Raw genomic sequence first — 27,173 nt, 5'->3', positions numbered from 1 at the left:
TAACACATCTACACAGTTATTTTTGGACAAATGTCCCCGGAAAAACTCAGTGTGGGAAAACCGGTCGAGCAGCTGAGGGTTTTATTATTAAGCATTAGTAATTTCTAAATACAATCTCTGGATGCTTTCTCAGATATCCAGTTGTAGAGAATATCACTAATATAGAGATAAGTGAGGTTACCTCACACTATCACTGGAAATCCTGGCTGATCTAGCCACTAAATGAACTGCCCCTGGCTTCCTCTGCGTAGTCATTGCGTCAGCCCAACATCACACCCCCTAGGAACAGCGTCACCCTTTCAACTGATTGATTTGCTGCCCAGGAACTTTGATTTGCACCTCCCAGTCTCACACCCCCGCTTCCGGCTTCTACAATCGATTCCTTCAGCAATTTTTTGGATTCCCTCTTGGCTTTTGCATTGCCTCTACATGGCACAACATCACCTATCTGGCTCTGCGCCGCCTCTGTTGGATCTCTCTCTGCCTTCTCTGTTGAGTATTCTCCGATCGGGAAAGATTTCCCTTTGGATACTATCCCTGTCCCTCACTGCAAAAGATCATTATCAAAAATCTCTACGACCGTTGCTCTGCTTCAGAAAATCGAACTTTTGATCTCCCCTCTGTATGTTCTCCAAGTGCCCCTCAAGCCTCTTCTTATATCTTTTCTGTTGGACAACCAACGACCCAGATTAACTTCTAATCAATGGCTTAGATCATTCTGGCTTGATCCTCGTCTTCTTCTAGAAGTTTCACCCACAGTTTAGATTAATACCCATTAATTATTTTAATTTCCTAAGTTTAGACTTAGGCCTCCATTAAAAATAATTAATTATTTTAATAAAACTGTCTCTGGGTGGAATTTCCCAAAATGATTTCTAGGTATTGGAGAATGCACGTGTCTAAGCCTCCTTGCGAATTTTGAGACTTAGAGCACATCCGATGCTACTAGAAATCAACAAAAGCAGCACAGATGCAGTGTATATCATAGTTGCGCAATAGTTGGTCAGCAACAACAGCCAGACATCAGTAGTGTAACAGGAGATGATGCAGAGACAGAGTGTTGCTACAGAAAGCAACAATGCTAGAGCCTATAACACATTCCTCACTAAGAGGGAGTGTTATTTTTTGTAGCATCGGATGTGTTCTAGCCACGACATTTTGTGGAGATGCTAGAATACATGAGATCTCCAAATCCCAGAAATTGTTTCTGGAAATTTTTCTTAGAAGTGCCTTAATTAGATTATTAACCAACTTTTAAATATTTCCTAAGTCTAAACTTAGTGAATATGGTCAATTAATTAGTATTAATTGAGATAAGGCATGAATCATCGAGAAACTCACACGGATCCACCCAGAAATGATCCTATCTATTGATTAAGTTTTAATCTTGGCCATTGGTGCTCCAACGATGGATTATAAAAGAAAGTTGATGTGGTGATGGAGATCATCCAGTGCAGATAATCATTTGCCCAGGCAATTCGATTTTCTCAGTAGCAGCGGCTCAACAGAGAAGATAGAGCCAGAGGGTGAGTAGCAGTTGGAGAAAGAGAGCAGCAGCATTGCGGGAGGAATTTTTTAGTTCCCGAAAGAGTTGAAGTAAGGAAGTCTAAAATCTTCGGAGGGCCTGCATATGGACTACGCAGAGGCTGAGGCAAGTATCTTAGGCAGAGGTTGGAGAAGCTATTTCGGAGGTATAAACTAGCTCTGGGGTGAGAAAAGTCTCACAATATTTTTGCTAGTGCTTTCTTTAGATTAGATTGTCGGCTCAGCATCTAAATTATTGTACTCAAATTTGTTGTTGAACATTAATAATAAAACCCTCATCTTCTGCACTAGTTTTCCAAAGCTGGCTTTTTCCGTGGACAATTGTCCAAAAACAATTGTGTTAATTTTATTGTGTGTGCTAGAATTTCTTAGTTTCTAGTATTTTATTTTCCGCAGTATTTGTATGATGAAAATTGCAGTTGTGATTTTATTCGTTATTTGTCGTAGTAAATAAATTGCTGAATTAATTTCTAAATTAGAAGAATAATCTCCAGTAGTTGCAATAGATAGAATTTTCACAGGGAATTACCCTTCTCTCATAAACAATCTCTGGCTTGGATTTCCCTATCAAAACTCGGCCTCCTGGGGCTCTACGTCAGCCTCTGTGCTACTTTGCATAGCTGGCTAGATGACTTGCTTCAGATTGGGCTTTGATGAAGTCGTTTTACCTCTGGATGCTGAGGAAATCACCTCTCCAGTGCTCTGGGACTTCTTCTCGGCCTCTAGAACTAAGAACGATTTTCTTTCCTCCAAATTGAATTGCCTTGTTGAAGCAATTGTGCTACCACTCAGTGTTGCCTCTCTAGGATAATTTGGCTCACTTACTGCTGCCTCTCCGGATCTGGAAAATCTTTCCTCTGGATCACTCACTGCTTCAATCTCACTGGCTCTCTCTCTGGAAACTGACTTCTACTACTCTGGAAATTGATCTGCTCATGAAATCGAACTGCTCAAGTATCTTCTCTAAGTGCCCATCGCCTTCTTCTTATAATCCTCTGTTGGGACTGCAATGACCAAGATTAAATCTTAATCGATGGCTAGGATTAACTTGAAGTCGATCCATGTGAGTTTCTAGATCATTCACGTCTTGACTTAATTAATTATGATTAATTAGCCATATTCCCTAAGTTTAGACTTAGGAAATATTTAAAAGCTAACATAATCTAATTAAGTCATTTCTATGTGGAATTTCTAGAAACGATTTTTGGGTTTTGGAGATCTCATGTATTCTACCCTCTCCACAAAATTTCAAGGCTAGAACACATCTGATGCTACAAAAACTAACACTCCCTCTTAGCAAAGAATGTGTTCTAGTGCTCTACTACACATCCTGTAGCGGCACCCTATCTCTGCATCATCTCCTGTCATGCTGTTGATGTCTGGCCATGTGTAACGCTTGTTATTGTAATTACATTTTTAGCAGTATATGCATGTCTATCTAATTTCATTTCCAACAGACTGTAATTTTAATTTCATATAATTTCATTTCTAGCAGAATATACTTTTCAATTTTATAACTAAATAAATCAATTTAGACATATGTACTTACCTGGTTTTTCTGAGTTGGTGTTGATCCTTGGACGATGTTGTTCTCCTGATACCAAACCAACCAAATTCCTCCCTGCCTGTCTGGGATCAGTCTTTCTGGATCCCAAACCCAGAAGGCTTCGAAAGGGAAACCTTTTGGCCCCCGTGCCCAAAACCTCCAAGAACAGGGCCCAATTCTCATAGATCTATATTGAAATCTTGAGCCCCAAGGCTCATTCGTTACTTCACAAAATTTCTCTCCCAGATTCTCCATTTTCCTTCTTCCCCGTCCAAAAGTACCCCCCCCCCCCCAACTCACTTCTCCTTTTTGATTTTATATAGGGAAGGATCCTTCCCTCCGAAGAAATCCCACCCTCTTTTCCTCCAATCAACCTTGTCCTTATCCATTAATATTTTATTACTTGAGTCGGTCATCTTTATTTTAAATTACACATACATTAAATCAGATTTTTACTTAAATATATATTAGATGGAATTTTGAACTTTATCATATCAACCGACTTTGAGAATAGGATCTTTTAAGTATCTTAGCATGACTTGCAAGGATTATGAAGTTAATTAACCTTGTCCTATAGTAATATTAATAATTATTTATTATTTAATTAAAATGTTATTAATGAAATTAAATTAATATATTATAAAATAAGGTATTAATTAATTCTTTTACCATTTAATTCAATTTCCATACATAGACACTTCATGTAATTAAATTGGTATGAATACTACTACAGTACTTTCAATAATTAATTCATTTATCTTTTACTTGGAAATTTTCATAATAAGTTAATATGCATACTAGCGCAGTGCATGCAATGCATGCATATGTAGCTATCATATGCACGCCTCGTATACATGCTAATATTCCTATGTTGCCTGTAATTTGAGATGGGTAGTTACACCATGCTACCCACCAAACATTGCGCAACTCTGATATACGTTGCATGTGTTGTTGCTGACCCTGCTAAACTGCTGCCAACACTACATTTGCACTACAACTCCCTCTCATCTATTTTTGTTGCAACTGCAACAACTACAACTGAGAAGCATCCTAAATACTGAATCAATTGTGATCAGCATGATGCATTTGTTTCCTGAGTCCAGGCTGCAACTAGCTCTACTCTGTCTACTGAAGACTCTGCACTGCTGCTGACTCTGCACTGTGCCAACTGCATGTTAGAAAATTATATATTACAAAGTAATAGAACACATAAAATATATTGCAGAAATATAAACACATAAAACACATAAAACAAGAGAGATACAAATATACGTGGTTCACCCAATTTTGGGCTACTTCCATGGGAAATAGCCAGTCCTTCCTTTTATATTATCCAACAAACTAAAGAGATACAACCTACAGCAGATCCCTATAATTCCCTCTTCGCTCTCACACAATCTGCTCTCTCTTTCTCACTCTGAATACAGATCTACATAGATGCAATACAATTCCCTCATATATAGCGAGGGGTTGCCTTCTAAAGCAAAAAACCCTAAATTAAACATAGCTTCTACCGTCAGATCTCCGCCTAATGAACGACCCAAATTGACTACGAAATTACAACATTTTACAAGGCAATTTTACATCTATTTTTAGCTTTGGGGGTGCTGCCCCCGATCCCCCACCAGGGGGGGCTCCCAAAGATCGTAGCCGCCCCCCTGGACCCCCCTTGCAGCGCAAATATTACGGGCGGCGTTGTCGCCACATTATGAACTGCGGTCCAATGCAGTGATACCTCTGAATAAAGAAGATAATCAGGCTCCACACCCAACACTGAATTGCTGCCAACTCTGCACTGTGCTCCCCAACATCTGACTGCTGCTAGTCTGCAACTATCACTCGGCTTCCAACTACATCTACTGCCACTTATCCATCCTGCTACTGGAAATCTATAGGCCCTGTAGCAAAGTACTGATCCAAGAGGTGGACCTCCTCAAGGATCGTGCACATCTGTAGCACTCTGAGGCTACAACACCAAATCTCCCACCTCACTCTTGGAGGTATGTCAGCAAACATGGCGAAGTCTTCCTCCAGCCTGGAGGAAAGCCTATCGATCTCTGTTGATGCTATCTGCTAGTCTTGCTTCTCCTCCTTGTCCTTCTTCCTGAGGACACTGGGTATTGTAGTGACCGAGCTCACCACCTCTGAAGCACTTGACCTTTGACAGGTCATTTTTCTTCTTACTCTACTCCCCCTGTCCCTGACTGGGACCCTTCGATGCGAGGGCCACATTCTCCTCTTCTTTCACTTGCTTTGATCCGCTACTGCTGCCACTGATGGAGCTCTTCAATAGAGCTCGTCTCAAATCCTCTTGGTGCAAATCGACCCACATCCTGTCCCACCTTTGCAAGGTATCTTTCCCCAAGACACTGTTTAGTGCCAATCGCACAAGCTCTGTGGGTTGAGGTGCTGCCCCAATAGTTGACAACTAGTTTCGGACCTCCTGAATCCTGGTGAGGAAGGAGTCTATGCCTTCCCCCTTCTGCATCCGGATGAGCCTCAGCTTCTCCTCTAAGTACATATTCCGTTGCTCGGAAGTTCCCTGGTACAACGTGGAAAGTGTATCCCAGATCTCTTTGGCCATTCCCTTGGCCGTTATGTGTGATACAACATGATCCTGGACACCATCGAGGATAAATATCTTTGCCCGCGCCATCTTCTTTCTGTACTCCTTTAGCTGATCTGCATCATAGGGTACTGATACCACTGCATCAATATATGGCTTCAACCCATATTCATCTAGAAGGAAGGACATCCTTGCCTTCCAGATGACATAGTTGGAGGCTCCATCCAACCTGTCCTGATCACGAAATCTAGCAATGGCCATCTCAATAAATGTCGAAAATATCCTCTTCCCTTCTGCTCAACTGCTGCTAGGCTATTCACACTTCCTTCTAGAGTGAGAAATTCTGCTCACAACGACTGTTGATCTGCAAGGGAACTTGAACTTCTTGAGACTAGAAGTTTCCTGAGGAAAATTTTCCCTCAGTGTATTCTCTTCTTCCTTCCACCCGACGCTAGCTCTGCTCTATCAAACTGCTGCAAAACTACTGTGTCCAGCTAGAGATCTGCTCTGCGAAAATACTGAGTTACTCACTCTGCCTCTGGAATCACTCGATCTGGAGAGATCAAATTTTTCTGCCCCATGCTCAAGAAAAATCAAATCTGCTCAAGAAATCCGGCATCTTGGCAAAGTGACTGCGCTACCCTTTGAAATTTCGATCTGTTGCCCACACTGAACAACGTAACTCCTTCTTTCTTCAATATTGACCTCTCCGATTGATCATCTGTGCTTTGATACTATGTGAAAATTCGGAATCTCGAACCCTATCGCAGCAACTAGAAATTATTCACCTAATTGTTATTTTAATTAATAATTTATTCACCGTTTCCTACAACAGATATTGAATAACTCACACTGCAACCTACACAAATAAAATTGCGGAAAAATAAATGCTGGAAGAAATGCTAGCACACACATAAAATAACACAATTATTTTTTGGACCAATGTCCCCGGAAAAACCCAACTTGGGAAAACCGATGCAGCAGTGAGGGTTTTATTTTATTATTCAGCAGTGAAATTTGAGTACATCTTTGGAAGCCCCACTGGCAATCCAAACAGCAAGAAAATCTGAGAAAAATACTGAAGGGAATTACCATTCTCCTGCGAGCAATCTCTGGCTCGGATTTCCCTATCAAAACTCAGCCTCCTGGAGCTTTGTGTCAGCCTCTGCACAACTTTACGTAGCTAGCTGGATGACTTGCTGCAGACTAGGCTTTGATCAAGTCATTCTGCCTCTGGATGCTAAGGAATTCTCCTCTCCGGCCCTTTGGGACTTCTTCCCAGCGTTTGGAACTGAGAACGATTTTCCTTCCTCCAAATCGAACTGCCTTGCTGAAGCAACTGCACTGCCCCTCAACGCTGTCTCTCTGAGATACGTCTCACTTGTTGTTGCCTCTCTGGATCTGGAAAATCTTTCCTCTGGATCACTGTCTCTGCCCCTCACTCACTACTTCGATCTCACTAGCTCTCTCTCCGGTAACTAACTATTGCTACTCTAGAAAGTGATCTGCTCATGAAATTGAATTGTTCAAGTATCTTCTCTAAGTGCCCATCGACTTCTTCTTATAATCCTTTGTTGGGACTCCAACAACCAAAATTAAATCTTAATTGATGGCTAGGATTAACTTGAAGTCGATCCATGTGAACTTCTAGATCATTCACGCCTTGACTTAATTAATTTTGATTAATTAGCCATATTCCTTAAGTTTAGAGTCTAGACTTAGGAAATATTTAAACACTGGCTAATAATATAATAAAGTCATTTCTAGGCAGAATTTCCAGAAACGATTTTTGGGTTTTGGAGATCTCTTGTATTCTAGCTCTCCACAAAATTTCAGGGCTAGAACACATCCAATGCTACAAAAACTAACATGACATGTGAACATATGGAAAAATGAGACATTACATTGATCTAGTCTACAAAGTGTACCGTCTGATACAACAGGGCAAGGACAACTAGACAAACAATACATGTACTACAACCATATACTTCTATCTTAGTAAATCCACCCACAATGAGCTAGCTGACTAAGAAAATGACAAACTTCTTGCAGGTTAAATCTTGGAGTATTACTCAAGTTTTTTCATTCATTCTTTTATATAGAATTAATCCCAAGTTTGATTTAAAGCATATTTACATATTTCTGCCAACTCAGGATGTACTTTAGCAGATAGAATTTTTAAAATGTAAATAAGATAATATAAGATAATTGTCTTGTTGACCACTGGAGTGGCACCTGATGATTTTATGAAGACTCCACGCCCAAGGATAATCCAGAAGACAGTTGTACCATCATATATCATCAGTCAACAGAGCTTTTTAACTCTACTTCTATCTTCTTATCATCTTTCTTGTACCCAAATTCCACAACCTGGCAGGAATTGTAATAAGTGATACTAGTAATGATGAGTTTTGAGTCCGTAACAGGTCTAGGATGTTGGGACTCGATCAACAAATGAGTAAACCTTGGAGTTTTTTTATCTGGTTAATTATCCCTTCTTTTCCAGAGGCGGATAATTTTTTGGGTTTTTCCACTCACGTTTTACCACAAAGCCGGGGTGACGGTTTGAAGTTTGAGCTCCTAACACATCTTAGTGTCTAGAGTCAGTGTATATTATCATACTACATCACACAAAAAATTTCTTGGAATTTGGTTAGGTTTAGGTAGTCATTTTTTAATTTTTTAGATTTTCTGCACTACAAAAATTGCTAATAAATTATATTTGTAATGTAATAAGTGATGTCTAGAGAAGTTGTATGGGGTATGAGTAATCAAAATTGCACCTCTCATCCTCAACTTTCTACTATGACACACTTTGAGGGGGTTAAAAATGTGTTTTGAACCCTTAAAACCCACTTTTCCTAAGTTTAGTGGGAAATCTGCCAATTAATTAAGTCAGAAATTAAATAAATGGAGAAAAATAAATATCCACATATGCTAAATGTTGTGGAAATGAGGTGGAAAATTATTTAGGAGTTAAAGTGAAGTCCCAAGGTGATATGGACTCCTAAAATCAAGGAAATGACATGTGCTCAAATAAAATCGAATTTCTGGCATTAAAGGAGAAAACTGCTTACTTAGGAAATTCGAATTTGTGAAGTTAATGCACATTTGGAGGATTTGGGAGAATATTTGGTGGAGATTTTTGTGGGAAATTGTTCCCACATGGGTTACCACCCATATACACTTGTCATTTTATCATAAAATTCGAATTTGGCACATAAAGGAAAAAGAAAATGAAGTCCACTTGCCAGAATTCGATTTTTACACTTGGCATTGGAGCTCCATCCAACAAATTCAAATTTCTCTTTGGGATTGCCACCTCATGCCACTTGTTTAATCACTTCTACATTGGGAATGGCTCCAATGCCATTTGTCATTGTCATTCTTCATTGGAATTTGCTCCCAACTCTCTATATAATAGAGCCATGGGCTCTCACATTGATTATGTAATACGAGCTATTGTGCTTGAGGAGACTCTACGGGATTGTATTCACTACTTGCAATATAAGACAACAGAGTTTGGGGTAAAGCGTGATGGTGTTTTTCTCCTTGCATGTGTGGTAAATTCTTGACTTCTTGTTATGCTTCTATTTATTTTCTCATGCCAATATTTCTTTCATGATTGTTTCAAGTTATGTTAGTATGCAACTATATCATATTATCATAAGAATTAATTATTTGCTTTAGGAAAATAAATCTTTTAGTGGATAATAAATGTATCTCTAGGAATTCTTTTCACTGCACTTATTTAATTTCATGTCGATTTAATGATTTGTGGTGAAGTTTTGTAGATGAATCAATATTTGTTCAAGCTTTTCAAGGGTGAGGGAAAATTCTCAAAGGAATCAACCGATTCTTGAAAAATATTCAAGAAGAACCTGCATGTTTTGAATTCCAAAGTCTCATCTATATCTTATTTGTGTCTCGCAGGAATTCTTTCAAGTTTTTTAAAGCTTTTATTTCTTGCATCAAAATATCAAACTTGGAAAAATTTATTTTTTATGTATTGTACTTCATTTATCAATATCTGCTATTTCAAAGAGCTAAGTCATGGCTAATCAAAGAGGAGAGCTTGCTCATACTCTTTGGCCTAGCCTATTGTAGATTATTTTTGTAACATACTTTGTTGTCATCTTGGTCTAACATTTGAGTTATTTTTGTATCCTTGTGAGCAAGATAGTTTCCATGCTTTGATTTGTAGATTTATTCATCTTGAAAGCATTTATAATATCTTGTGCTAACAATTTAGTGTTTCACTTTTCAGGGTTATTTTGGCTTTCCATTTGAAAGTATTTTACTTCATTTTAAGCAAAATATAATTTCATTTCTTAAAGAGCAAATACTTGGAAAGCACTGGTTGTTTATGTATTTCATGCTTATCTTATGATGGTTATTGTTCATATCAATTTTTTGCTTATAAATCTTAAAGAGATAATCTATTTAACTCTAACAATTCTCCTAGAAACTCACATCCTTTTTAAATTAACTTTTCATTAGGGACCACCCCCCTTAGCTAACCTAGGAGATAGCTCAAACGGAGAGAGTCGGGATTAGTGTGACAACCCCTTCTCTGAGTTCCCTGCCACCAACCACACCTTGTGGGGTTGAAGGCTTTTCTCACTGACTTGTAGGTAGGTGTAGGCGGCAGGGTCAACATGTCCAATGAATGACCAAAAGGTAGGTGAATGGGATAGGATAATAGAAATACAATCACCGATAAGAACCTGTAGGAATGTGCAAGACAACTCTGAATGCACAAAACTAAACAAGCAGATACATGAAAGAGCATGATTATGTAATGTCTAAAACAAAGCAAAAGAAGAGAGGAAGGGTCTAGATACAACAATGAGGCCCTGGCATAATACCATCATCATAAGTGGGAATACAATTACAACATGCCAAAGACTATATAGTAATATACATATACATATATAGGTAGATACATAGGTATGTAGGCAAATAGACAGATAATGGAACGATAAATAGTGTTGAATAATAGTTACTTCCTCAGTCTCTAACCAGTTCAGGCCATGGATTGCAATCAGAAATGTTGCACTGCTTCTTAAATGCATTTCCCTAATGCTTGCTTTCAAATGTGAAACAGGGAGATCAAGGAAGGACCACTTTCACATTGCTCATTGAAAACATATAATATTCACCCTCGACAAAAGATCATTATAATCCAGCATAGGATGCAAAATCCACTGCTTGCATACAGTTTTGTGTTTCAGCACATGATTTCAAAGAAATCAAAGTAAACTTCAATAGCACTAATCATGCTACCATTGAGATTTTGCAAAATTTGTATACACAAAGTATGTGAGACCCATTCCTTGCACCAACTCTGGTGTTCATGCACATGATTCCAAATGCAAATGAAAAGTGATTTCAATAGCCCTGTTTAAACTTCTGTTGAGACTTCCTAAATTTTGAATGGACAATATTCACTTAACAAACAAAAGATCAACTAAATTATATTAAGCACTCAAGATAAAACCTGAACCTTTGATTCCAGTTAGAGAAAATGATTTTCATAGAATCAGGGACTTGTCCTCTTCAATCACAGAAAGATGAAAATAATCTTTCAGTTGTCACAAATGTAGATCCCAGTTAAGGAATAAAATTTTCCAATTTTAGACTTCTCCCACCCTCATGGAAACAGGCCCAGATGTTTATGTATAAATTCTCTTTTCTTATAACCTTTAACAATTATCATGTTGTTTGAGCATTGCAGCAATGCTATATAATTGAATTGCTAAAAGTTCCATTACATTAACATACCAGCAAAGAACCTTGTAAACCAGCATCACCAAGACTGTTGAAGAATGTTATAACTGTGAGATGTATCAAAATTGAGCTGCACTTGCATCCAAACAAACGTCAGGAAATGAAAACTAGTATTTAAGCTTATGATCTAGATTGTCCCACTTTCAGAACTCGACATCAAGAAAAGAAACAGAAAATATTGAAGAAACTTGATCAACAACATGTATTATTATATTCAGAATGGTAAGTACACAAATTCTTCCTCATTGAGAAGATTGTTATAATGGAAATGAAAGAAACTGTTTAGTTTTCTAACTTTAATTACAGACAAAACATAAAGCAATTCTCTATTTTTTAATGAATGCTTTTGGTCAACACGAAGCAAATATATCTCACAACTCATGGAAGCAATGCTTTGGCTAAGCAGCCATGACTGGGGGGTATCTACTCCTCCAAAGTGTTGAATTTCCATGGCAAATGAGAATCTGGGTTTGGTCTTAAAATCTCTGCCACAAACACACTCAAGTGCCACAACCATCCTACTTTGCACAATGAAAAAACACACCAGCGAATCAACCAGCACACATGACAATTTTTAAAAAATTTCAACCCTTTTTTGTTATATTACAAACTATAATACAACAGTCTAGGGCTCTCATCCCAGGGATCATGACCCTCATATTGGAAAATGTAACTATGTTCAGTCTTCATTAATGTACTTGAGTCATCATGTAATGTACTTGTCAAAAGAAAGTGAAGAATTTTTATTAAATTGACTTATTAAAGCATGGGTTTCATGCTTGGGTCAATTATAGGTCAAGCCTCCATTGCAGGCTTTAGGTTATTGTCAAAGTCATTTATTGTTGGGTCAAAGGCTCCTCCATCAAGTCATCCTCTTCAGCAAATTACCTACTCGAAGTATTCAAGTCAACCTCAATTAGATCATCTACAAGTCGGCTTCAATTAATATAACTCAAGTTGGCCTTAACATAAATTGGAGACACATCGGTTCATGATGATCATGCCGGCTTATTTTAGGACAGACAAACCACTATGTATACCCACCCAGGATCTTCACATTTCACTAATTTCAGAGCTCGCAATCACAGAAAAATTTTGGTGATCACAGAGAGGGAGTTTCTCTATGTTTCAGAGGGATTTTCGGTATATTTCAGAGGGAGTCTCGGTATATTTAGGAGGGAGATTTGTTAGATCTCAGAGGGAGCTTCGGTGAAATATCAGAGACAGTTTCGGTGCTGTTTACAGTGAGAAGTTTGGGTCTTTGTGAGACATACCCTCGTTGCTGTCACAGTTAAGGGAATGCAGATTGTTCAGTCTACCACAGTTCGGTGCCTTGGAGTAACTACAGTATGGTGGGCTCGGTGCCATCACAAAATTAAAGTCTATTGTTGCTATGACCTCAGAGATATTGTAGTGATGATGGTAACACAGTGAAAGGAAGAAGGGTGACTTGATGGAGGTAGTCTCGAATGTAAGGTTCTTGGTCGTCTCATCTTTGAATCTACTGAAGGAAGTATTTGTGACTGGGTTTTCCCCTCAAGGGGGGTTTTTCCCTGGCAGCGTGCCTATATCTTGTGTCCTCTTCCTTTGGTTGTTTCGGATTAATCTTGACGTAAGAAAGGATAATCAAGAAATCTAACACTAATAATGAAAGCATCACAAGTTAATGTCATAATAAGGGAAAATCGTTTAACTGCCTGATGACCACTACCGGTCAACCGCCCATAGCAGTACACCCCCTTTTTCTTTGCAAAAAAGGGTAGCGCTTGATCGACATGTCCGTGCCATCCTTCAGTCATCGACAACTTGATCAATTTATGTTGTAAACCCAGTCTGCATGTATAAATTGTAAATAATCTTAGCAGATATGAGTCATGTTTGTAAATTGCCTAGGTGGACCTAATTTTCTAGGTGATAATCTACGTCCTGGAAGGTTTTTCGTCTCACCAATCCATGATCGGCAGAGTTTTCCTTCAGCCTAACCCCAAAGCCGGGATGGATTTTGTCACTAGAATCTTAGGAGAATCCTAGTGTGTTAATCTGCTAGAGTATAGTTGTGTCGCAGAACTGGGTGGTTTATGAGCGTCTATGTCAAATGGGTTTTCCCCCCTTGGGATGTAAAGTTGTAAAAGTCATGATGTAAAGTGTCTTGAGGCATAAGAAATGTTTTAATCCCCTCATAAGTCCTAAGTCCTAGGTAATTTTCCCAAAAGCTAAGTTCAAGGATCCATTTAAAAAAAAAAATAATAATAATAATAATAATAAATAAATAAAAATATAAAAATAATAAAAATATATATATATATATATATAAAATAAAGTAAAAAACCTAAAAATAATAAAATAATAATATTTTGAGTAAATAAATGCAGAATTTCAATTTTTTAATACATTAAAAATTCGACGGATGAGATCAAGAGATATCTTGATCCTCATCGACGGTCGAGATCATTTTGACATGGATCAATTGAACTAGCTGTTGGATCTTTTCCTTTAAATAGGGTGCTAGGGGTCATTTGAGATCATTCGATCTTGGAGTCTTGTGCTGAAGAAGCTCTCTTGTAAACTTTTCTGGTGCTAATAAAGAAAGACTTTGGGGTTCAAATCTTGCTGGTGTTACTCTATGGAAGTGCTGTGAGCTATTTTATTTTTTGAATATTTTATTTTTTTCAGCCATTAATAACAGCTTATTATAGAGTATTGTGAGCACAAGTATCTTGTTCACTTGCTAGGGTTTGAATGATATTAGGGTTTGTGGAGTAATGGCAGGTATCTCCATTGCTTTTTGAGATCTAGTATTATTTTTTCTCTCTTTACTGATGGTTGATTCAAGCTGTGCAGAAAACCCTTATTGAAGAAGACCAGTGGGCGTTTGGGGAAGTTCTAGGCTGAACCAGCCAACTCCCGCAAGCATTTCTTTGCAGAGCCCAGCTAGTTTTTATCCTAGGTTAATCATTTAGTTTATTTTTTCTGATTTGCATGAGAGATTTCCTAAGTATTTTCACTGTAAATCTGAAGTTCTGAAATACTATTGATGATAACTGACAGATCTGGCTGTTCTAGAGCTGTAAATTTTGTAATTTTGGACCAGTTTTGTAGGGTTTTACTTTTAATCTTTGCATATATCTTTCCGGATTTTTGGCTTTCCACCTGCAGGTCTGAAGATAAAATTCTGAAGGAAATTTGAGTTTTGCAGGGTTTACTATTCTGCTGTCCAGAGGTTTCAGATATCATTTGTTCTTCAAAGCTGGGGTTCCATTATTTACAAGAAGAAAATTTTATTGTGCTCCCATCAAAATTTAACTCAGCCTGGTCTCAGTTCTGTCAAACCCCATCATCTCTTCATCATCCCTGCATTCATACATTACAAACCCCTCCTTCTGCCATCAAAAAAAAGAAAAAAGAAAAACTCCTGCCGTCAAAATCGCAGATCTGATCAACGCAGAAATTATCGTTGTTTTACATCCTTTCTGGGGGCTGCATTCGCCATCAAAGGAACCTGCAAATGCACTGACTACCTTCTCAACCACGCAGCCAGCATTCTGCTGCCCTCTATCCGTTGAATCACCTGCAAATTTATGTGAGGCTGCCGCTGTCAGAACTTCCGTAAGCTTGCAAAAATCTTCCAGGCGAATCTGCGTGGGTAAGATACTGAGGTTACGCATTTCCTGATCTTCTGATTTCTGATTCTCGTTTTGGTCATTTCAAGTTTCATTTAAACTCTTTGCGTTAGCCTTTCATTCATAAAATAAAATAAAAAAGGGAATCGATTTTTTTTCTTTTTTGGTTAGCATGGTTAGGGTAACAGCTAGATCTTGTTAAGCATTCAGTTTTTCGATTTCAAATCCGTGTATATGTTGAAACACGTATCAAATAAATCACTCAAGCTTCTGCGCAGTTTTTTGTCAATGTATTAGCAGCTCAGTCGTGTGTGGGTTTCCAGCTTCGATTTTTCCTTTCTTCCGCCGTCTGCAGGTGCAGCAGCAAACAAATTTCCGACTCCAAATTATTCCTGTGTGGTAAATGCATCATTCCTCCTTCTGGCAGTTCGAGTCTCTTCACGCAGCATTCTCCGCCTGCGTCCACCCACGCTGTCACAAAAACCTGCATCATCAAAACCACAATACGCATTCTTTACCTGCGTTTTTCATTGATTGAACCCTTCGATCTGCTCCAATGCCGCTGACCTGCACACTTGTAAATCGGCTAGAACAGGAATCACGTTGCGGTAATATTCGTATGGCAAGATGATGTTTCAGGTTTCGATTTGTTTTTTTTTGCTTTTTTGATATTGTTAGAATTAGCGTAGGGCCTTTTCTGTTGTTTGTTTTGACTTTATAAAAATTTTAAAAAGGAATTCGATAGGCTTTAGATTTATTTAGATTTTCATATGTATTAAATTTCCTTTTTTCTTATATTCTTTGGCTTAGATTATGTATATATGTTTTAGGTTTGAGATTAGAATAGACTTTGGTTTAGGATTTAAATAGTTTGTTTTAATTTAGGAATTAAATTTTTTTATTTTTTTTTTGAGCTTAGTTTGATAGTTTAATTAATTTTTTAAGTTTTAGATTTAGTTTAAATAGTTTTAATTTTCTTAGATTTTACTCATAAAAGCATAAAATAAAAATAAAAAAATAAAAAATAAAAAAATAATATATATTGTGGAAAATTTTTTGCCAGATTCAGTCTTGGCTCAGGGACTTATCACGTTCTATTTTTTTTCCTGCTAAGACCCAAGTTTTTGATGTGGAATGAATATTTATCATTTTATGCGAATCTGCTCATGAATGATCATTTTGAAGATTAGCTGCATGAATATGATATGTGGTTGATGTTCATAATTGCGTTGTTGTTAAATCATTTATCTTTTCGAAATTTTTTTTAATCTCTGGATATCGTTATTGAGCTTTAATCATTATAAGAACATTGTGGTTTTATTGGATATCTTGCATCGTTCAAGTTATTTGATGATAAATGATTGCTGTACATGGTTTACATCTCCGCAACATTTAGTAAATAATCGTTTAAACATCAAACCCACAAGGCACTGATCTTTTAAATTAACAAAATCAATTTAGTGCTCTTTTTCTTCGTGTCTCCCAAACCAACTGGTCGACAGTTGGTCTTCATCACCTCATAGGGTCTACCCCCCTTAGCCGCGGGAGACAGGCTTAAACGGAGAGATCGGGGATCAGAGTGACAGCCCCCGGTCTGAGCGTTGTCGTGTCAATCTGTGCGACAACATTTTTTGGCACCGTTGCCGGGGATAGAGTTTTTCTGTCCTTGGTGCTTTCTTTTTTAGCTTTTTCGTGTTTCACTTCTTGTTCAGGTGGCGACTCCACTTCATATATTATCTTCAAGAGTGTATACTAGAAGACATCCAAGCAGTCTGTGCAATCCTACTCCTAATCCTGAAAAGGTCCTCAGGGTACGATTACACAAACTCCCTTCTCGTACACTTCTTGTTAACCTTGGACAAGAAGCCCTCTCTGACATTCATTTGCTTTTTAAAGGTCAAGTTAGGCACAGCATCATGGATATGTATGCCCCTTGCAATTTTTCTAACATTCCAGGGTATCCCAATGCTATTCCATCAGTTGGGATAGATAAATTGCCTAACTTTCAGGGAGACAATGCTATTAGTGAAAATTCGCATCTAAGAGACTTTAATATATGGATGGCTAGATATGCAAGGTCCCCTGACTTCGATCATGAAGATGTTAGAATGACTCTTTTCATTTTAACCTTGGGGGGTGATGCTCATGAATGGTTTACTGAAAAACCCCAAAATTCATTTGATTCCTTAGAATCGATCATTAATGCATTTAAAGAAAAATATGGAGATAAGAGAGAAGGAAGGCACCTCGTAAAAGCTATTAGCCTAATAAAAAAGAGAGAGGATGAAACTGTTGAAGAATTTAATAAAAGGTTTAGTGGTATTGTTAGAGAATTACCTCAAGACTATAAACCTACAGATAAAACTCTCCAAGATTTTTACATTGATGCCTTTAGTTCTGAGCCATCTTATGAATTAAGGCGTGCTAAACTTAATGATTATAGAGATTGCCAAGCCTTAGCTATAGAGCTTGAAAAGGACAAGGCCACATCTGGGAAGTCTGAGATCCCAGGTTTCGATAGGGCTGCTACAAAACTAAAGGAACCTAAAGGGAAAGCAGTTCAAGAACCTGAAAGTGAGCTTGTTCTCAAATTGCTTCAAAAAATTGAAACTATGGAAATTAATCATAATAAGGAGATAACCACTTTGCAGAATAGGTTGATCCAAATGGAAAGATCGCAAACGCAGAATTTTCAACCTCGAAATAATAATAATAGAAATAACAATTGGCAAAGGAAAGGTCAATCTAGTGAGCAGAGACCTCCTAATCCGTTAACTAATTTGATTGATAATGCTCCTCCTTACTGTCGGGTTTGTGATGCTCTTCATGAAGAGGCCACTTGTCCCATCGTTAGAAGAATTTTAGATAATGGAATGTTTGGAACAGGTGATCAAATAAATGTAGTACGCAGCAAGTTTCCTTTGTCTATGGATGATTGGATAGAGGTCAAGGAAAAAAGTCGTGATGTTGAGAATCCTTCATCAGCTTTTAGTATAAATAACCTTGAAAATGAAGATGATATTTTGGCTAGGTTATATGGTGAAAAGCCCTCTCCCCAGCAAATCTTGGAAATTGCTAGAGATAAGGGTTTGACCTATCAGAGAAGGGATAAAGATCAAAGCGGGAATCAAATTCCCCTTCAAACTTTTAACCCTAGTGTAAACTCTAGAATAGATGTCGATTTGGGAAGTTGGTATAACAATGCTAAAATCTGGGTTCCTGTCTCCGAGATTGCTAAAATCCCTTCCCAAAGAGACAAGTTACTAAAAGCGATTCAAGGTCCTCAAGTCAATACTTCTCAAAAGAAGACTCGGGAAGTTGACTATCATGATGCTCCTATATATCTGCAAAGCTTAGATGCTGATAACAAAGATCATCAGCCTTTCTTTATCACCTTATTAGTTAATGGGTATAAATTGAATAATTGCATGTTGGATTCTGGTGCATCAGCTTGTGTAATGACTAAAAGGGTTATGGAACAGCTTAACTTTAGAGTTTCTAGACCCTACTATAATATATGCGCCATGGATTCTAAGAAAATCGAAGTGCATGGTTTAATCAAAGATTTACAAGTTCATCTTTCAGTTTACCCAGACATCATGGTTGTCATGGATATTGTTGTTGTGGATGTGCCTGATGCCTGGGGTATGATGTTATCTAGAAAGTGGGCCTCTGATCTAGGAGGAAGTATTCAAATGAATTGGTCATATGCCATGATTCCTTCTCCTAGGGGTGATGGCTTTGTAAGACTAAATAGAGAGCCCGAAAGAAAATTTCATGTTGAAGATCCTAAGAGACCTCACAATGAAATAATCAAAGAGCAATCTGACATTGGGAACTATGCCATCATGTCTAATTTTATAATTCCTCTCGATGATAAGATTAGGGGTCTCAAGGATAAAGTTTGGTATATGTACTTCGATGGTGCATCATCTAGGGCTGGTAAAGGTGCTGGGATAGTGCTTAAATCTCCCCTTGGTCACATTTTCAAGTTTGCCTATCGATTAGAATTTGAAGCAACCAACAATGTCGCTGAATATGAGGCTATATTGTTGGGGCTTGAGTTGGCCAAGTCCTTGAAGGTTAAATTGCTTAGCATTAAAGGGCATTCTGATTTAGTTATCATGCAGCTTAAAAATAAATTCACATGCAGAAATCAAAGATTAAGAAACTATAGAAATGCTATGTGGGATACTATGGAGCATTTTGATGCCCTTGACCTCGAAGCAATTCCAAGAGAGCAGAATAGTTTGGCAGATGAACTTGTCGTAGCTGCTACTACTTTCCAGTTATCTGACGAGCTAATTAACGACAAGATCAAAATGGAAGTAATATTCAGACCATCTGTTCCAGATAACTCAGAGCATTGGCAGGTATTCAATGATGAAAAGCAAGTCATTCATTTTCCTAATAGTTTGGATGAGTTTGAGGATTTCCGGATAATTTCTGAGGAGGATGGATCTTTAAATCATGAGCATATCATAAATCCTACTCCTAGGAACGTAGTTGCCTTAGAGCGACATTTTGATCGACATGATGCCACGAAGCTGAGAGAAGAAAATAAGATGGACCCAGGCGAATATCTCGAAATAAACATTGGTACTTCTGAAAACCCAAAGATCGTTAAAATTGGTAGAGGTACTGGTGTGGAGGAAAGAAAAAGTTTAATTGATTTACTTCGCGAATATCGAGATATTTTAGCCTTTTCTTATGACGAATTAAAGGGCTATAGGGAAGATGTCATGGAACATACTATCCCCTTAAAAGATGAAAATGCTAAACCCTTTCGTCAGAAACTTAGGCAAATTAATCCTAAATTAGCCCCCTTGGTTTAGAAAGAACTTGCGAAAATGCTTGCAGCAGGGATTATCGCTCAGACAAGGCATTCGACATGGTATTCGAATCTGGTGATTGTTAGGAAAAAGAATGGTACGATAAGGCTGTGTGTCGATTTTCGAAACCTCAATCTAGCATGCAAGAAGGACAATTACCCTTTGCCAAACATGGAGACTTTATTGCAAAGAGTAACCGGTTCTGGAATGATGTCACTGCTAGATGGTTTTTCTTGGTACAATCAGGTATGGGTTAAGAAGGAAGATCGTCATAAAACCACGTTCACCACACCATGGGGTACCTTTGAATACATCAGAATGCCTTTTGGATTAACAAACGCTGGGGCTACATTCCAAAGGGCTATGGATTATGCCTTCAAAGGGTTAATCGGGAAATTTATTGAAATTTACCAAGATGATCTTACTGTTTTCTCTAAAGATGGTACCAATCATGTAAATCATCTTAGGCAGGTTTTCGATAGATGTAGAGAATACGGGATTTCTTTGAATCCAGCTAAGTCTGTTTTTGGAGTAACGGAAGGGAAATTACTCGGCCATATCATTTCTAAGGAAGGAATCAAAATTGATCTTGAAAGGATTGAAGCAATCCAAAAGATTCCTCTCCCTCATAATCTTAAATCCCTTCAGTCTTTCCTCGGAAAGATAAATTTTATTAGAAGGTTTATTCCAAATTACGCAGAAATAGCTAAGCCTATTCAAAATCTTCTAAAGAAAGATGCGAAATTTGTTTGGCAAGAAGATGGCAAAAAGGCTTTCCAAGAAATCAAATGTGCTATCGCAAGAGCTCCTGTCTTAGTTAGTCCCGATTACTCCAAGGATTTCATGATTTTTTCTTTCGCTTCCGAAGATACCATTGTTGGTGTCCTGCTTCAAAAGAATAAAGATGGTCACGAGCAGCCTATTGCTTTCATGAGTAGAGCACTTCAAAATTCCGAATTGAAGTACAATACCATGGAAAAGCAGGCTTATGCCCTGGTCAAGTCTCTTAAGCACTTTAAAACTTATGTGGGTTATTCTAAAATCATTGCTTTCGTCCCACATTCTGCTGTCAAGGATATATTAACTCAAACTGATTGCTTAGGGACGCGTGCTAGGTGGGTTACTAAAATACAAGAATATGATTTAGAGATCAGACCCACCAAGCTGGTCAAAGGCCAAGGTTTAGCTCAGATGTTAACTGAAGGTAACGAAAAGACTCTTGGTTTGTTTTGTCTTAGTGATCTATCTTCGCCGGAGTTGCAAAGATTAGGAGAGCATGAGTGGTACAAGGACATAGTTTATTACTTGATGAATCTTGCATGTCCTAACCATTTAGTCGCTCATAAGAGAAGGGCTCTTAGACTAAAAGCCACTAAGTATTGCCTTATGACGGATGGCCTTGGATGGAGAAATCCTGAGGGCATAGTGCTTAGGTGTGTTGACGACATTGAGTCCAAGAAATTAATCTCTAAGTTTCATTCAGGATTTTGTGGTGGTCATTATGCTGCTAGAACTACCGCCCACAAAATCCTGAGAGCTGGCTATTATTGGCCTTCAATCTTTTCTGATGTGCACAAGTTTGTTAGAACCTATCAAGCCTGTCAACTATTCACTGGAAAACAGAAGCTTGCTGCCCTGCCTCTACAACCTGTCATTGTAGAGGCACCTTTTCAGCATTGGGGTCTGGACTTCATAGGGAAGTTCCATGAAAATTCTAGCAATGGCTACTCATGGATTTTGACTGCTACGGATTATTTTACTAAATGGGTTGAAGCCATTCCTGCTAAGAATGCCACTGAAAAGGTTATTATGGATTTCATTGAAAATAATATCATTACTAGATTTGGTGTCCCCGCTAAGATCACTACTAACAATGCCAAAGCTTTTAGTTCTTTAGAGTTTTCATCTTTTTGTTTCAAATATGGCATTGTCTTATCTCATTCGTCAAATTACTATCCTCAGGGTAATGGTCTGGCTGAATCAAGTAACAAGAATCTCATAACCATTATCAAGAAGATAGTAGGAGATAATAAGAGATCATGGGACAGCAAAATCAAGTATGCTTTATGGGCAGATAGAATCACTAAGAAGAAAGCTACTGGTAAATCTCCCTTTGAATTAGTTTATGGCTTGGATGTAACTTTACCTGTGCACCTCAAATTTCCAGCTTATCAGCTAAAAAGTAATAAATATATATATATATATAATAAAGTAAAAAACCTAAAAATAATAAAATAATAATATTTTGAGTAAATAAATGCAGAATTTCAATTTTTTAATACATTAAAAATTCGACGGATGAGATCAAGAGATATCTTGATCCTCATCGACGGTCGAGATCATTTTGACATGGATCACTTGAACTAGCTGTTGGGATCTTTTCCTTTAAATAGGGTGCTAGGGGTCATTTGAGATCATTCGATCTTGGAGTCTTGTGTTGAAGAAGCTCTCTTGTAAACTTTTCTGGTGCTAATAAAGAAAGACTTTGGGGTTCAAATCTTACTGGTGTTACTCTCTGGAAGTGCTGTGAGCTATTTTATTTTCTGCATATTTTATTTTTTTCGCCATTAATAACAGCTTATTATAGAGTATTGTGAGCACAGGTATCTTGTTCACTTGCTAGGGTTTGAATGGTATTAGGGTTTCTGGAGTAATGGCAGGTATCTCCATTGCTTTTTGAGATCTAGTATTATTTTTTCTCTCTTTACTGATGGTTGATTCAAGCTGTGCAGAAAACCCTTATTGAAGAAGACCAGTGGGCGTTTGGGGAAGTTCTAGGCTAAACCAGCCAACTCCCGCAAGCATTTCTTTGCAGAGCCCAGCTAGTTTTTATCCTGGGTTAGTCATTTAGTTTATTTTTTCTGATTTGTATGAGAGATTTCCTAAGTATTTTCACTGTAAATCTAAAGTTCTGAAATACTATTGATGATAACTGACAGATCTGGCTGTTCTAGAGCTGTAAATTTTGTAATTTTGGACCAGTTTTGTAGGGTTTTATTTTTAATCTTTGCATATATCTTTCCGGATTTTTGGCTTTCCACCTGCAGGTCTGAAGATAAAATTCTGAAGGAAATTTGAGTTTTGCAGGGTTTACTATTCTGCTGTCCAGAGGTTTCAGATATCATTTGTTCTTCAAAGCTGGGGTTCCATTATTTACAAGAAGAAAATTTTATTGTGCTCCCATCAAAACTTAACTCAGCCTGGTCTCAGTTCCGTCAAACCCCATCACCTCTTCATCATCCCTACATTCATACATTACAAACCCCTCCTTCTGCCATCAAAAAAAAGAAAAAAGAAAAACTTTTGCCGTCAAAATCGCAGATCTGATCAACGCAGAAATTATCGTTGTTTTACATCCTTTCTGGGGGCTGCATTCGCCATCAAAGGAACTTGCAAATGCACTGACTACCTGCTCAACCACGCAGCCAGCATTCTGCTGCCCTCTATCCGTTGAATCACCTGCAAATTTATGTGAGGCTGCCGCTGTCAGAACTTCCGTAAGCTTGCAAAAATCTTCCAGGCGAATCTGCGTGGGTAAGATACTGAGGTTACGCATTTCCTAATCTTCCTAATTTCCGATTCTCGTTTTGGTCATTTCAAGTTTCATTTAAACTCTTTGCGTTAGCCTTTCATTCATAAAATAAAATAAAAAACGGAATCGATTTTTTTTTTTTTTTTTGGTTAGCATGGTTAGGGTAACAGCTAGATCTTGTTAAGCATTCAGTTTTTCGATTTCAAATCCGTGTATATGGTGAAACACGTATCAGATAAATCGCTCAGGCTTCTGCGCAGTTTTTTGTCAATGTATTAGCAGCTCAGTCGTGTGTGGGTTTCCAGCTTCGATTTTTCCTTTCTTCCTGCGTCTTCCGCCGTCTGCATGTGTAGCAGCAAAAAAATTTCCGACTCCAAATTATTCCTGTGTGGTAAATGCATCATTCCTCCATCTGGCAGTTCGAGTCTCTTCACGCAGCATTCTCCGCCTGCGTCCACCCACGCTATCACAAAACCCTGCATCATCGAAACCACAATACGCATTCTTTACCTGCGTTTTTCATTGATTGAACCCTTCGATCTGCTCCAATGCCGCTAACCTGCACACCTATAAACGGCTAAAACAGGAATCACGTTGCGGTAATATTCGTATGGCGAGATGATGTTTCAGGTTTCGATTTGTTTTTTTTTTCTTTTTTGATATTGTTAGAATTAGCGTAGCGCCTTTTCTGTTGTTTGTTTTGACTTTATAAAAATTTTAAAAAGGAATTCGATAGGCTTTAGATTTATTTAGATTTTCATATGTATTAAATTTCCTTTTTTCTTATGTTCTTTGGCTTAGATTATGTATATATGTTTTAGGTTTGAGATTAGAATAGACTTTGGTTTAGGATTTAAAAAGTTTGTTTTAATTTAGGAATTAATTTTATTTTTTTTAGCTTAGTTTGATGATTTAATTAATTTTTTAAGTTTTAGATTTAGTTTAAATAGTTTTAATTTTCTTAGATTTTACTCATAAAAGCATAAAATAAAAATAAAAAATAAAAAAATAATATATATCGTGGAAATTTTTTTGCCAGATTCAGTCTTGGCTCAGGGACTTATCACGTTCTATTTTTTTTCCTGCTAAGACCCAAGTTTTTGATGTGGAATGAATATTTATCATTTTATGCGAATCTGCTCATGAATGATCATTTTGAAGATTAGCTGCATGAATATGATATGTGGTTGATGTTCATAATTGCGTTGTTGTTAAATCATTTATCTTTTCGAAATTTTTTTTAATATCTGGATATCGTTATTGAGCTTTAATCATTATAAGAACATTGTGGTTTTACTGGATATCTTGCATCGTTCAAGTTATTTGATGATAAATGATTGTTGTACATGGTTTACATCTCCGCAACATTTAGTAAATAATCGTTTAAACATCAAACCCACAAGGCACTGATCTTTTAAATTAACAAAATCAATTTAGTGCTCTTTTTCTTCGTGTCTCCCAAACCAACTGGTCGACAGTTGGTCTTCATCACCTCATAGGGTCTACCCCCCTTAGCCGCGGGAGACAGGCTTAAACGGAGAGATCGGGGATCAGAGTGACAGCCCCTGGTCTGAGCGTTGTCGTGTCAATCTGTGCGACAACACTGCCAACCTATGGATTTCCCAAAATGGGATCAGAACTATGGTCATGATCAAAAGGCAGTTTGAAGACGGCAGTTTTGGGCTAATGGAGCTAAGAATACAATGGGCTAAGACACCTTGAAGAAAGAGAATTTCGCTATACCTCAAGGTGACAAGTCAAAGAATGAAAAGTTTAGGTATTAATCTCAGTCACAGTCAAATCATCTCAGAGAGCAAGGGTCGATGATCTCACAGTCTAGAAGAAAAATATAACTTCACTCCACAGGATAGTAATGAACTCAAGACATCTAGTATCACAAGTATAAGTATGATGTAAGCTACAGCGAGACAGCTCGATCACTTCAGAGATTGGGTTCATAAATTTTCGGTGAAGTTACAGTCATAAAAGAATTCGGGTTCTATGATATGTGGTTAAAGTTTTGATAGGATCATAGGCTGGAGCATTGATATTTATAAGAACTAAAACAGTGATAAGGGTTAACCACAGCAAGAAGCTTTTGCTGCCACCACATTGTCATCATTAATGAACTGTGCCACTCCTACAAACAACGAAGATTGGGATTACTGTGTACAAACCGAAGTGGACTGTGTCATCACATAAACTATCCGAAGTCTGTCCTTACAAACTCAAGCACTCTTTCAGGATCTGAGTACAAGTAAGTATTGTTACTACGACAAGGTTAATAAGCTCTCAAGAATCAGAGGTATGTAAAATACAAGGTAAGTATAATCATAAAGATTTTCAAATGATACATAGTTAGTACTCCCTAGATGACATACTAAATCTCATATTAGAATCTCGATCCTTATCTTCTAGAAATTACAAGTAATCTAGGATGTCAAATAAAAGTCCTTGATTGAAAGAAGGAATAATATTTATAGGATTCCATCCTCCATGGTTATGTAGGAGATCTAACTTGAGAAGTTAAATCATGATTCTTGGTATCCCATGTTTTGCTTGAAAGTATGTCTACAGATATAGAAGATCATGACTTGTTGAACGCTCAAGAATTATGAAAGAAAGCCTCACAAGACAAAGCATTGGAGATAAAAAGGTATGTCTTAGATCATGAGCTTTGTCCTCTTCATAATCATTCTTTTTGGCAACCCATTCTACATTATTAACAATTGTTGTGTCTAGCTCTCTTGAATCATAATGATTCTTGTCTTGAGTGATTCATCTATTGATAAATCTACCCACCCCACTCATATTCTTAACTAATTTTGTAGAACCCTAGACAGGGTCTGGAAAACCCTAACCTAAGGGTATGCTAATGTGAATGTCTGAAACCTTAAGTTGCTTAGGGATATTGTGAAATGTTGTTTGAAGTCTTATTGATGATATAATGTTTGGGATTTTGGGTTGAATGATAAGGTCTAAAATCCTAAAACCATTGAAATATTGGTAATGTTGGGTTTGCTATGATTCTACATTGAAACCCTAACTCATTAGGGTTTGGTGGAATGTGTGAGCAAGACCCTCACTTGTCTTAGAAATGATTTCCTTGGTATATGTGTAAACCCTAGTTTCTTATATGTCTATTGATATTTGTGAAGTTGGGTTTGACTATCACATGATATGAATTGCCTTTGCATGATGATGGAATCTAGGCATATATAGATATGTCCTTTTGGTTGAAACCCTAGATTGGTCAAGGTCAGATATATTAATGTTGTCGGACATATGATATGCTTATGTATGATTGTGAATTACTAGATATGTGTGTCGACCTAGTTATTGATGGTCATAAGTTTTAAGATTTAATGGAAGTCCTTGTTTGAGATTCTAGGATGATGATATTTGGAAATCTAAGGTTTTGCAGCAAAATCCTAATAGTAACATTGTCTAGTATGTAACAATCTGAAATCTATTTAATGATTGTTGAGATTGTGAAAATGGAGTCCCAGGGTTTTGGAGTTGAACCTTAGTAGAAGTAGAAATCTCTGATGTATGATATCAATATGATAATTTGAGATTTGTGTATGATCGCTGAAATCTGAGTTTTAGTTGTGATTGATGGTTGATTGAAAATCTAGGGGTTGGAACTAACCCTAGTGGAAGTTGGTCATGATAATGGCTTAGCGGTAATTGACTTCGATTGATTCTTTTGTATGAAATCTAGGATTTGTATGAAACCCTA

The 27,173-nt window shown here is 37.5% G+C and overlaps 1 protein-coding gene across 1 annotated transcript in view; it reads right to left on the bottom strand.

The window, feature by feature from the left end:
* The window catches only part of LOC149219039 (uncharacterized), a 482,479-nt gene that overhangs the window by 268,292 nt on the left and 187,014 nt on the right, over window positions 1-27,173 (bottom strand). The window contains exon 6 of the mRNA XM_089382522.1: window positions 11,442-11,517. Within this exon, the coding sequence (XP_089238648.1) occupies window positions 11,442-11,517 (76 nt within the window). The remainder of the gene's footprint in view (window positions 1-11,441; window positions 11,518-27,173) is intronic.

Source organism: Pinus tabuliformis, chromosome Q (assembly GCF_031772625.1).
Source record: "Pinus tabuliformis cultivar Carrire ecotype Pingquan chromosome Q, CPIR1, whole genome shotgun sequence".
Lineage (NCBI taxonomy): Eukaryota > Viridiplantae > Streptophyta > Pinopsida > Pinales > Pinaceae > Pinus > Pinus tabuliformis.
This window is presented reverse-complemented; position numbering and strand designations above follow the sequence as displayed.